At 41.6% G+C, this 14,081-nt stretch overlaps 1 protein-coding gene across 1 annotated transcript; it reads right to left on the reverse strand.

The window, feature by feature from the left end:
* Window positions 1-6,927: 6,927 nt before the first annotated feature.
* LOC139326961 (semaphorin-3C-like) lies at window positions 6,928-13,584 on the reverse strand. The gene is made up of 3 exons (XM_070956671.1): window positions 13,521-13,584; window positions 11,062-11,192; window positions 6,928-9,138 (listed from the first exon to the last, which is right to left on the reverse strand). The coding sequence occupies exons 1-3, from the start codon at window positions 13,549-13,551 to the stop codon at window positions 8,725-8,727; spliced, it is 576 nt and encodes a 191-aa protein (XP_070812772.1). The 5' UTR covers window positions 13,552-13,584; the 3' UTR covers window positions 6,928-8,724.
* Between the last annotated feature and the right edge of the window lie 497 nt (window positions 13,585-14,081).

Here is a 14,081-nt window from a genome sequence, read left to right on the forward strand (position 1 = left end):
AACAGTGAGGACCATTAACCAGTGGAATGGAGCTTGTGGGTGCTTCATCACTGGAGGTTTTTAAGAAGAGATTGGACAGCCAGTTGACTGAAATGGTATAGGATCTCCTTCTTGAGCAGAGGGCTGGACTAGAAGACCTCTGGGGTCCCTTCCAGCTCTACTCTGATTGAAGAAGCTTCTTGTGGATGAGAAGCAAAACGTCTTCAAGGAAAAACAAAAGTCCACTTTCCTTTTGAAAAAGCATCGAGTTCACATCTTTACAGATTGACTGTAGCAGTGGTGGGTTCCTCCTGGTTCGGCCCGGTTCGGCCGAGCCTGTAGCGGTGATGATATGACATCACCGAACCGTTCTCTTTATTCAGGAGCTGGGCCCTCCCGCCCCCCGCCCTTCCCCGCGTTATTCTTACCTTTTATTTGGTCCTGCCCCCAATCTATTCACTGCCTCCTGAGTCCCAGATGATCAGCTAGAAGAAGAACAACTGTTTAAACTCTTGCCGCGGGGCTTCAAAGGGCCGCCCTACAGCTGATCAGTGTTAAAAGGCAGTGTGGTGGTAGACCAGTGCACTCGAAAAACAAATGGGTAGACCGGCGCCTCCAAAAACAAATGGGTAGACCGGTGCCTCCAAAAACAAATGGGTAGACCGGTGCCTCCAAAAACAAATGAGTAGACTGCTGCCTCCAAAAACAAATGGGTAGACCGGTGCGTCCAAAAACAAATGGGTAGACCGATGCCTCCAAAAACAAATGGGTAGACTGCTGCCTCCAAAAACAAATGGGTAGACCGGTGCCTCCAAAAACAAATGAGTAGACTGCTGCCTCCAAAAACAAATGGGTAGACCGATGCCTCCAAAAACAAATGGGTAGACCGATGCCTCCAAAAACAAATGAGTAGACCGGTGCCTCCAAAAACAAATGGGTAGACCGGTGCCTCCAAAAACAAATGAGTAGACCGGTGCCTCCAAAAACAAATGGGTAGACCGGTGCGTCCAAAAAGAAATGGGTAGACCGATGCCTCCAAAAACAAATGGGTAGACCGATGCCTCCAAAAACAAATGAGTAGACCGGTGCCTCCAAAAACAAATGGGTAGACCGGTGCTCCAAAAACAAATGGGTAGACCGGTGCCTCCAAAAACAAATGAGTAGACCGGTGCCTCCAAAAACAAATGAGTAGACCGGTGCCTCCAAAAACAAATGGGTAGACCGGTGCCTCCAAAAACAAATGAGTAGACCGGTGCCTCCAAAAACAAATGGGTAGACCGGTGCGTCCAAAAAGAAATGGGTAGACCGATGCCTCCAAAAACAAATGGGTAGACCGATGCCTCCAAAAACAAATGAGTAGACCGGTGCCTCCAAAAACAAATGGGTAGACCGGTGCTCCAAAAACAAATGGGTAGACCGGTGCCTCCAAAAACAAATGGGTAGACCGGTGCCTCCAAAAACAAATGAGTAGACCGGTGCCTCCAAAAACAAATGAGTAGACCGGTGCCTCCAAAAACAAATGAGTAGACCGGTGCCTCCAAAAACAAATGAGTAGACCGGTGCCTCCAAAAACAAATGGGTAGACCGGAACGCTCCAAGAACAAATGGGTAGACCGGTACAGTTCTACAAGCAGTTAAAAGCCTGGTAGAATTGTCACATGACCATCAAACCACGCCCACAAAATAAGCCACACCCACAGAACCGGTAGTAAAAAAAATTTAGAACCCACCCCTGGACCGTAGTATATATTGCATACAAAAATGATCCATCCAACTAAAATGAGAAAATGGTTTCAATACCCTTTATTTTTTTTTTCAGGCAAATAATAGTCGGGGTATCCAATTAAATACTACGGTGTTGTTATTTTATTTTTAATTCAAAATCTACCACATATTCACCTTCATGGGCCTCATCATGCTAAACCTATACACATTCATATCTGGCATAAGAGAGATGATTTAAAAAAAAACAAACAAACGATGAAATACATGTATCTACAGGACTGACAATCACAAAGAAAAGCGTTGTTGAAGAAAAATTCATCCAACTTTACAAATGTCAAAAAAGCGGTCACAAAACAGATTTAGTACACATGGATGGAAAAATATAGAGAGAGTGTGTTGACCATCTTTACATTTGGCAAATTCAGGTCTAAAAGATGTTTCTTCATTATTATTATTATTATTATTTTTAAAAAAGAATTATATACATTATTTCGGTATCCTCAAAATAGGAAGGTATTAAATACAAACAAACACAACAGCCAATATTATAAAACATAAATCTTTGGGGTATCAGGATGAGGATGGTTTTTTTTTAAATGGGCAGAATTTTTAATGAATTCTGGGTTTTGACAAAATGAAATTCTCCAGATGTTGCCCATCGTTCTAGTTGGAGAACCTGCTGGTTGGAGTTAATGGAACTGAAGACCAATATATATATAAGGAGCCTTGGTAGTACAGTGGTATAAAGCACCCTGTTATTAAGACCAGCTGCCTGCAATTACTGTAAGTTCGAATCTCCCCAGGCTCAAGGTTGACTCAGCCTTCCATCCTTTCTAAGGTAGGTAAATTGAGGACCCAGTTTGTGGGGGCAATAAGCTGACTTTGTATAAATATACAAAAGGATGAAGGCTATTGCTTAATGCATTGTAAGCCGCCCTGAGTCTTCGGAGAAGGGGTCTAGATATTAATATCTGGCATTAGTGCATTTCTTTCTCTTAATGTTTGACTGGGGAAGTGGCCAGAGTCTAGCCATAAAGATTTTTCCCTCTAAACTGTGGGTACCCACTCTTAGTAAGCTCAAAGCTGAGGCTGGGATTGATTCATTTTCGTGATTTAGAGGATGGTGAGTGAAAAGAAAGAGATAGATGATGATAGCTATAGATAGCTAGAGATGATAGATAGAGGATGGATAGATAGATAGATAGATAGATAGATAGATAGATAGATAGATGGTAGATAAATAGTAGATATATGGTAGATCGATCGATCAATAGATAGATAGATAGATGCAGAGGTGGGTTTCAGCAGGTTCTGACCAGGTCTTACGAACCGGTAGTGGAAATTTTGAGTAGTTTGGAGAACCGTTAGTAAAAATTCTGACTGGCCTCACCCCCATCTATTCTCTGCCTCCCAAGTCCCAGCTGATCAGGAGGAAATGGGGATTTTGCAGTATCCTTCCCCTGGAATGGGATGGGAATGGAGATTTTACAGTATCCTTCCCCTAGAGTGGGGAGGGAATGGAGATTTTACAGTATTCTTCCCCTGCCACACCCACCAAGCCATGCCATGCCCACCAAGCCACACCCACAGAACTGGTAGTAAAAAAATTTGAAACCCACCACTGGATAGATGATATAGATAGATAGATGGTATAGATAGAGACAGACAGACAGACAGAGACAGACAGATGATAGACAGATGATAGATGATAGACAGGTGATAGATAATAGATAAAGATAAATAATAATAGATGATAGATGAATAGATGGACAGTTAATAGATATAAGCTAGCTAGCTAGCTAGCTAGAGATAGATAGATAGATGATAGATAGATAGATAGATAGATAGATAGATAGATAGATAGATAGATAGGAGAGAGAGAGAGAGAGAGAGGGAGGGAGGGAGGGAGAGAGGGAGAGGACAGCTGGAAATTGCCATGTTCAGAAATAACTTATATGGGAAGATCAAATAAGAGCACAAGAGGTAGCTTTAGTCCATGTAGGCTATATTAGTATCATGATTTCTTAATGTGGGTCTCATGATATCACATAAGCACCATTTTGATGGCTCTTCTATAACCCTCCTTGCCAATGCCAATTTGAAATTACTCAAAAGTAGCCACAAGGCGTGTCGGATTGAAGTTCTTGCATCCCGATGACTGTTGGGAGAATTCCAACAGGGGTGGAAAGCCAGAACATCTGGGGAAGGCTGTTCTCATTTCATGACTCGGACTAAACATAATTCATTCTCTCTTTGTCCCACTACACCTAATTATTGGCTTCTTTACTTATATTCTCATGGTGGGTAGAAAGAATTTATGGTATATGGAAAGCAATTTTCTGTTAAGTAACTGTGAAAGCTAATCCTGGCAAAATCAGAAGGAAACAGCTCGATTACACTAACATTACACAAATGATAAATACTTCCTCCCAACCAAATGCAGAAGGTGCCAAGTTGGTGGAACCATCCAGCGCAAGAGGCCACCAAGAATTAATCTTGAGTTGGGTTTTAGTAGAGCTTACAGTTGCTGGATTTGTCCGAAAGAACTCCCCTAAACACCTTTATCAGAAATTCCAGATCTTTAATTCACTTCCAGCATGACTTCCAATTCTAGGATCAGCCAAGAGGAACTTGAGAGTGATTACGGATTCCACTTGGAGATCAATCTTCCTCTTTTGAAGGTCAGACTTGAAATAAAATCTACTAGGAGTATCTTTGAAGAAGGGTGACTGCTGTGCCTTGATATTACATACGTCATGCTACCATGTAGTTCGTTCTCTGTATTGGTTTTGCTTACAGAAATATCTCTACGCTGGGCTTGAGTGTTGAGCTCCGCTCCCAAACATTTGTATGGAGGTCGTGTCTCAACACTTCATTAAACATCACGGAGAAGCATGACAGAGAACAGATGAACAGTTGGCAGCTTTATTCCTTTCTTTATGATCGGTGAAAGGGTTAGAAAAGCAGAAACACCAACTTCCACAGCTAGAGGTCATTGCAAGAAAGGTTAAAAATGAAGGCAGAGTAGACTTATATGCTTACAACGGGACTGATTTTAACAGAGGTTGAAACTGCGACGTTAGGAGAAATGAGGTGGAGTGTGTTAAGAATAGAATGACAGAGTTGGAAGGGACCTTGGAGATCTTCTAGTCCAACCCCCTGCTTAGGCAGGAAACCCTACACCACTTCAGACAAATGGTTACCCAACATCTTCTTAAAAACCTCCAGTGTTGGAGCATTCACAACTTCTGGAGGTAGGTTGTTCCACTGATGAATTGTTCTAACTATCAGGAAATTTCTCCTTAGTTCTAGATTGCTTCTCTCCTTGATTAGTTTCCACCCATTGCACCTACCCTCAGGTGCTTTGGAGAATAGCTTGACTCCCTCTTCTTTGCGGCAGCCCCTGAGATATTGGGACACTGCTATCATGTCAACTCTAGTCCTTCTTTTCATTAAACTACACATACCCAGTTCCTGCAACCATTCTTTGTATGTTTTAAGAAAGAGCACGCTAGCATTCATCTTGGATGTATGCCTATTAATGCAAATTGCAAAATTGGTTCTGCAGTACATATGAGAACTGGGAGTTATTTGTGTGGGAATTGGAACATCTGTTTGGGAAATGTCCTGGAGAAAGCAGACACTGACCCACTGACCCACCACCACAGATTTGCTTGCTTCTTCTCAGTTTACATGAAATGTTCTTGAAAAAGCCACATGGCCTAGGTAACAATTCACACATGACCAAAGAGATATCAGAGGCTGCTTGGCATAACTGTTTCTTGAGTGCGCCTCAGGGGGAAACTGGATGACTCTGAACTTTTCAGACCAGAGTAGAGACAAGGAATCAGTGGCTTAATTGACTTTTTTTAATTAAAAAAAAAAGCATTCCTATTTGACTCATGCTTCACCATCATCCCCCATCATCCCTTGCGGAGTGAAGTCTGGGCAACTGAATGGAACTAGCCGAGAGTTTTAATGGCCGGATGCCCTTCCTGTTGCCAGTACGGAGTTTCGTTCAGCAGATATATTCTCAGTGTGAGAGAAATATCTGCCTCCACCTAGGATCGAACTCACAGCCTCCTGCTTGTGAGGCGAGAGCTCCACCTCTAGGCCACTGCACCACTCTTCCTATTCGACTCACGCTTCTCCAGTGAATATTCTGCCTTATGAGGTCACCATCGTCATTTGTACTTCCTTGAATTCTGCAATGCAATTCTCCTATTAAAAAGTCAAAAACCCATAAATAAGGAATGTTGTACACACAAATTAGGTTGAAAAATGATCAAAGGCATGTATTATTTGAAGTAGCCCTATTGTTACGTGGTCTTCAAAAGATGTCACAAGCTGACTTTAATTAAACTCAACATGAGGCTAAATCAGAAAAAGATAAGAGTTGAAAAATACAGATTTTTTGTCGCTATCAACGTTTGATCAAAAATTGGAGGGAACTGGTGATATAGGTGCCAACTATTCTTCCATGTGTTTTTCCCCTTGATTTTCACTCTTGGCCATCTCCCATGGAGCGTGGAAAATTGGATACTTCGCTTGGGATCTACCACGACATTCAGGGGTGGGATTGCAAATTTTCAGCAACCGGTTCGCTGCCTGGTTGCTGGGTGGGTGTGGCCATGGGGGTGTGGCCTACTCAGCCTCCTGCACTATGGTGTGTGTGGGGGATTTTTGGCCTCCCCAGGCTCCGGAGGCTTTCCTCGAGCCTCCAGGAGGGAGAAAATAGCCTCCCCCAGTCTCCGGAGGCCCTTGGGAGGCCAGAAATGGGCCCATTTCTGGACTTCTGGTACTTTTGGTAGGCCCGTTTTTCGCCCTCCCCAGGCTCTGGAGGCTTTCCTGGAGCCTACAAGAGGGCGAAAACAGCCTCCCCCAGGCCCACCAGAGGCCCTCCAGAGGCCAGAAATGTGCCCATTTCTGGACTTCCAGTAGTCCCATTTTTCGTCCTCCCAGAGCCTCCATGCACGCCTTGCAGTTATCTGGCATCCAAAATAGGCCGCATGGAGACTATGGTGGTGGGGGGCAGGGTCAGCCAGTCCTTGTAACAACTGGTTCAGGCGAATCATCTGGTTCATCCGAATCGGTCCAAACCGGCTGAATCCCACTTCTGATTCCTGAACAAGCAGAAGATTCCAAAACATATTGAGATGAATGTCCTTTCTATTGCTTGCCTTCTCAGTGCGAGCTATAGAAACAAAGTGAATGGAGAAGACCTCATGCAGGACTATGTTTTATTCATGTGTTATGAACATATGCAGAAGTGGGCTGCTAACCGGTTCAGACCAGTTCGGGCAAACCGGTAGTTCCAAGCAGCAGCTGGGCCTGCCCACCCATCCTGGCGCACTCATATTTTCGGTTCTGGGTGAACTGGTTGTTACAATACGTGACCCCTCCCCACCTCTGAACATATGTCCCGAATGGATTATATCACTACACAGGATGTCAGCCAATGCTATCAATATAATGGCATGTAGCCATCTGTATTTGTCTGGATACATATGAGTACTCTTGTGATAGCTTTCCCATCATTATGCAGGCTACACTGTGTATCTCATGAGGGTTGCAAGTGGGTATTTCATTAACTTTTTTTCAGGTTCAGTTTAAGACAATTTTCAAATCCCTAATTAGATCAAATTACTGCTGTCAAATCTATCAACATACAGGTAACTCTATGTATTGTGGGTTCTGTGTGTACTATTGTATTACGGGTGAGATGTTTCATAAAATAAATTATTGTAACTTCCAGCAAATATTTACCCTCGTGCTACTTTTCTCCTTCACCTGATCAAACCCGGGTTTAATACAGGTAAGTCCTCGATTTACAACAGCAACGGAGCCCAAACTTTACGCTGTTAAGTGAGACCTTTGTTAAGCGAGCTTTGCCCCATTTTCTTGCTGCAGTTGTTAAGTGAATCCCTGCAGTGGATAAGTTAGCAACCCGGTTGTTAAGTGAATCTGGTTTTCCCATTGACTTTGCTTGTCAGAAGGTTGCAAAAAGGGATTATGTGACCCCAGGACACTGCGACCGTCATAAATAGGAACCAGTTGCCAAGTATCTGAATTTTGATCAGATAATTATAATTATATTGCTGCAAAGGTCATCACTGTGAAAAACAGTAACTGCGAATGGTCACCAAATGAACTGTTGTAAGTCGAGAACTATATGTACTACCATGTTTCCCCGAAAATAAGACCCTGTCTTATATTTTTTTTGAACCCTGAAATAAGCGCTTGGCCTTATTGCCATGCTCTCAAAAGCCCGATTGGGCTTATTATCAGGGGAAGTCTTATTTTGGGGGAAACAGGGTACATGTTTGCATTGTTTTTTAGGATCCATTTTATACAAATACACAATGGAAATGCAATATTTTTTTTTTATCTCAGCTAACCGAACACGGTAAATGCCACAACAGGGGTGAGTTTAGCCTTCCCTGGTCTGAGACTCTTTTAAACTGTGATGTATTCACTCACAACCCCGTAATTCCTAATCAGCGTGATCCTCCTGTGACATTAATATTGGGAAATTGACTTTGGAATTGAATTTGTGCATCCACAAGAGCTCGTTTCTCAACGCAACGTACCGTAAACAGAGAATCACACATAGACACGCACAAAACCATACATGTAGATGGAGACCACTCCAAGTCACTCTTTGTCCTAACCCACTCTTTCCTTCCGACCTTCCCTGACTCCAAGCTGGACGTTCAGTGCTTCGTCATCAGGACAACAAAGATGACCTCAAAACATGGCACAATGCCCTCTCTGAAGGTTTAGAGAGCGAAAGCAAGGAGGGATCAATAGGTTTACTTCAAGGTGGACATCTCTTTGGACTTGGTCTTAGTTGTCTGATTTCAGCTTGAGTGTCCTGAACTTTTGTCGAGCGGGCTTGGTTACTCTTTCGCTCTACTCTCAGCGGAGAAAGAAAACCACCTGGTTAAAAATGAATTCCTTGAGTGAGGGTACAAAATGGCAGCGATGATGAAGAAGAAGTTTATGGATAGAGCTTGGCCCTTACGATCCGGGCCACTGGTTCCTACGGTTCCTGCTTTTCCGGCTGTTGAGAAGAGCCTTTAGTTTATTGTAGTCCCCTCTCATCTTTGAGGAACCATCAGCCTGTTGACCCAATTGTCGCGTGTCCTTGCAATATTGATTAATCATCTGAAGTTCGGAATGGCTGAACGATCCAGCCAAGTCCTTGGGGTGGAACTGCAAAGTGTGGAGTGAACTGGCCCAGGTCCACGGAGACCACTTGTCCGTCATGAAGGCCACGGTGTCTGAATCCAAAACCTTGAAGTTCACCTTGGCTATGGTTTGCTTGAAGCCATTTTCCGTGGCGATGCAGTGGTACGTCCCACGGTCAGCTTCCTGCACCGAACGGATTAGAAGCCCTTGCTGTGTCGCTAGGATTCGTTCACCGAGTTTCACCTAGGGACAATCCAAAATATATATATGTTTAAAAGTTTAAGAGACTTGGGTCAAAAATGTTACTTGTTAAAAAAAAATTAGATGTCATTTGGTTAATATATCCTACTACTAAATCATTTGATTTATTAACAATTTCCTCAAATAAATAAATAAATAATTGTTAATACATAGAATAACAGAAGAGTTGGAAGGGACTTTGTAGGTCATCAAGTCTACTCCCCTGCCCAAGCAGGAGACTCTACACCATTTTTGACAGATGGCAGTCTAGTCTCTTCTTGAAAGCCTCCAGTGATGAAGCTCCCACAACTTCTGAAGGCAACTTCTGTTCCATTGGTTGATCGTTCTCACTGTCAGAAAATTTCTCCTTATTTCTAGGTTGAATCTCTTCTTGATGAGTTTCCATCCATTATTCCTTGTCTGGCCTTCGGGTGCTTTGGAAAATAGCTTGACCCCCTTCCTCCTCTCTGTGGCAGCCCCTCAAATATTGGAACACTACTATCATGTCTCCCCTGGTCCTTCTCTTCATTAGACTAGCCATGCCCAGTTCCTGCAACCGTTCATCATATGTTTTAGCCTCCAGTCCCCTAATCATCTTGGTTGCTCTTCTCTGCACTTTTTCTAGAGTCTCAACACCATCTAATTCATCAAGCTAATAAATAAATTATTAACCAATCATTCGGTTTTCTTCATCAGACATTGCTATTGTACGAAACACTGGATTTTTGTAATTTTTTTCATTTGGTTTTCCTGCACCGACGGCCCTTCTACGATACAGTTTGAAGAAGTATTTAATTTGTCATTCAAGTGTTACCAGAAATTATTAATCTAGAATGTAAACAAACAAAAGGACTTTTAATTGATGAAAGCAGTGCAGTTAGTGCTCCCTTTAACGTTTGTGATCTGGATGTTATTCAGATGCTGATAATCAGTAATGTAAAAGTATATCTTTGCCCACGTAGAAACAATTTATAAATTTTAAAAAATGATTCATTCTATTTCACTAAAATAACCTTTCCCTGGGCTTCAGCCTGGTCATCTCCTACAGGCACTGTCCATCAAGAAATTGCTGGATTATGACTGATCCTTCATTCCATCCAATTATATTCTTATTTCACTCGTACAGTTTGAAGCAGTTAAAAGAATTTTAATTTTGTTAACTCGATTGTGAGCATTCCTGGCACATTAAAGAACACTCGGTTATTTTGTGTATCTTGGAGGGCGGGGGACCTAACAGCTTTATGACAGTGGTGAAATTAAAAAATTTCCCCTACCGGTTCTGTGGGCGTGGCTTGTTGGGGGGGAGGTCATGTGACTAGGTGAGGCCAATTCGACGTGGCTTGTTGGGGGGAGGTCATGTGACTGGGCGTGGCCAACTTGACATCACTCACATCGAGGGGCTCCTCACCGGTCCCTCCCCTCCCAGCCACTCCTTCTCGCGAATGGCAGGAAAATGGGGAGGGGAATATTCCTGCCTACCATCCTTTCCTCAGTCTGTGCTAGATTGAGGAATGGATGACAGGCAGGAAAATCCCCTTCCCCATTTTCCTGCCTTTCACAAAAATGGCTCCATTGCATCTGCTCCCTATCGGCCCCCTCCCTCCTGGGGACTACCTTAAAGGGACAGGCTGCAGCAGCTCCGTTCTGAACGGAGGGAGAAAAGTTAGGTTTCTCTCTGCTGCATTTAACATTGAATTCTGTGGAATATCGAGCAGCCAGAAGAGGTGAGCGGCAACCGGCCAGGCGTGAGTGGGTGGGGTCAACGAGGGGTGATTACTACCGATTCGGCAAACTGATGCCAATAATCCCTAGCGGTTCGCCCGAACCAGTCCGAACCGGTAAGATTTCACCCCTGCTTTATGATCTGTTGACCCAGTCCTGGTGATAACACATTATTTCTCGTTGCTTTTCAATAAGGTCACTCACCTCTTTCCTTCGGTCGTTGTCCTTTTGGAAAAGCCATTTGATAGAAGCCTGGGGAGATTTAGGTGTACACTCAAGGAAAGTGGTGTTGTTTTTGACTCCGTACTGAATGACCTCAGCTGCGTTTCGATAAGCTAGAAGGTTAAATCAACATTATCAACACTTTGAGAGTCATTGGTGTTTGGTCCAATAGATGCCACCCCATAAGATTAGATTGGAATAGCGCTTGAATATAATAAAAATGAAGAAAAAATTAGTTAGCAAAAGTTGCATTACTTGGGACAGGGCACATTCTATGATGCTATCTTTAACTGTCCTAGATGCACTTAGAACTATCTGATATTACCGTAATTGTTAGAAGAAACCCAGATTGTGATGCTACCTTATCTATATTCTAGATGCAACTGTCCAGTTTGGCTCTTCAACCCAACAAGACAGACACAGACTTCAACGGATAATTAGAACTGCAGAAAAAAACAATGGCTACCAACCTGCCTTCCATTGAGGACCTGTCTACTGCATGAGTCAAAAAGAGAACTGGGAAAATATCTACAGACCCCTCGCATCCTGGACATAAACTCTTTCAACTCCTACCCTCAAAACGAGGCTATAGAGCACTGCACACCAGAACAATTAGACACAAGGACAGTTTTTTTCCCGAACGCCATCACTCTGCTAAACAAATCATTCCCTCAACACTGTCAAACTATTTTCTAAGTCTGTGTTATGATTATTCTTCTCATCCTTCCTATTACCTATCTCCTTTTCTACTTATGACTATAACTTTGTTGCTTGTATTTTTACGATTTATATTGTTCTGTTTGTTTCTTAGTATGATTTGATTGCTTATTTAGTATCCTATGACTATCACTAAGTGTTGTACCTTATGATTCTTGATGAATGCATTTTTTTATGTACACTGAGAGCATATGCATCAAAGATAAAATTCCTTGTCTGTCCAATCCTACATGGTCAATAAAGAATTCAATTCTATTCTATTCTATTCCATTCCATTCCATTCCATTCCATTCCATTCCATTCCATATTCTCTATTCTATTCTATTCTATTCTATTCTATTCTATTCTATTCTATTCTATTCTATTCTATTCTATTCTATTCTATTCCATTCCATTCCATTCCATATTCTCTATTCTATTCTATTCTATTCTATTCTATTCTATTCTATTCTATTCTATTCTATTCTATTCTATTCTATTCTATTCCATTCCATTCCATATTCTCCATTCTATTCTATTCTATTCTATTCTATTCTATTCTATTCTATTCTATTCTATTCTATTCTATTCCATTCCATTCCATATTCCCTATTCTATTCTATTCTATTCTATTCTATTCTATTCTATTCTATTCTATTCCATTCCATTCCATTCCATATTCCCTATTCTATTCTATTCTATTCTATTCTATTCTATTCTATTCTATTCTATTCTATTCTATTCCATTCCATTCCATTCCATTCCATATTCTCTATTCTATTCTATTCTATTCTATTCTATTCTATTCTATTCTATTCTATTCTATTCTATTCTATTCCATATTCTCCATTCTATTCTATTCTATTCTATTCTACTCTATTCTATTCTATTCTATTCTATTCTATTCTATTCTATTCTATTCTATTCTATTCTATTCTATTCTATTCCATATTCTATTCTATTCTATTCTATTCTATTCTATTCTATTCTATTCTATTCTATTCTATTCTATTCTATTCTATTCTATTCTATTCCATTCCATTCCATTCCATTCCATTCCATATTCTCCATTCTATTCTATTCTATTCTATTCTATTCTATTCTATTCTATTCTATTCTATTCTATTCTATTCTATTCTATTCCATTCCATTCCATATTCTCTACTCTACTCTACTCTACTCTACTCTACTCTACTCTACTCTACTCTACTCTACTCTACTCTACTCTACTCTCTTCTATTCTACTCTAAAGTATTCTACTCTATTCTATTCTATTCTATTCTATTCTATTCTATTCTATTCTATTTTACTCTACAGTATTCTACTCTTGTCTACTCTACTCTACACTACAGTATTCTACTTTACTCTACTCTACTCTACTCTACTCTACTCTACTCTACTCTACTCTACTCTACTCCTTTCCATCCCGCTGACTGCCCCATGATGAGTTGAAAATACTCAAAATAAGGCAATTTTTCAGATAATGGTCATGTTGCTTTTTTTAAAAAAAAAATTGGAAATCACTCCTAAACGGACTGAAGTTTCAAGGCAAGAGCTGAAATTCAGGGCAAGAGCTGAAACGACCCATCAAACACACACCACACAAACGGAAGGAAAAATGTGACACGTTTATGGATACTCCACTACTTTTACTAGCATATGAAACGGTCACTATGATTCACTCAGAAAAAAAAAAAAAAAACACCGGCTATTTCTTTCCATAACCCAGCCATCTTTCAAAATACCTTTGAGGTTAAATCCCCGACACTGAGTCATGGGGTTTCCATGTCTCACGTCTTGCCTTCGACTCCGCCTGCAACATTAAGGGAAAGGAAAGTTAGGTAGTTGCAAAATTTCACCAACTAGCCAATAGAGATAATAGAGAGTATTTGTAGCTCAGGGTTGAACTGCAGGCTCATTGGTGCTCTCTGAGCTTGGTAGTTTTGAAGATGTTTCATGACCCAACTAAGTAACATCATCAGTGCTAGAAGAGAGTTAGGTGTGCAGAGAGGAGGAGGAGGAGGAAGAAGAGGAGGAGGAGGAGGAGAAGAACTGTGGGTCCTTGGTGCTCTCTGAGCTTGGTGGTTTTCTTGCAGATGTTTTATGACCCAACTAGGTAACATCAGTACTAGAAGGGAGTTAGGTGTGCATAGAGGAGGAGGAGGAAGAGGAGGAGGAGGGGCAGGGGAAGGAGGAGGATGGATGTGGGGTCCTTGGTGCTCTCTGAGCTTGGTGGTTTTCTTGCAGACATTTCATTACCCAACCAGTAACATCATGGTGGCACAGTGGTTAAAATACAGTATTGC

This window comes from Pituophis catenifer, unplaced genomic scaffold (genome assembly GCF_029215685.1).
Source record: "Pituophis catenifer annectens isolate HBS135680 unplaced genomic scaffold, rPitCat1.0.hap2 SCAF_406, whole genome shotgun sequence".
Classification (NCBI taxonomy): domain Eukaryota; kingdom Metazoa; phylum Chordata; class Lepidosauria; order Squamata; family Colubridae; genus Pituophis; species Pituophis catenifer.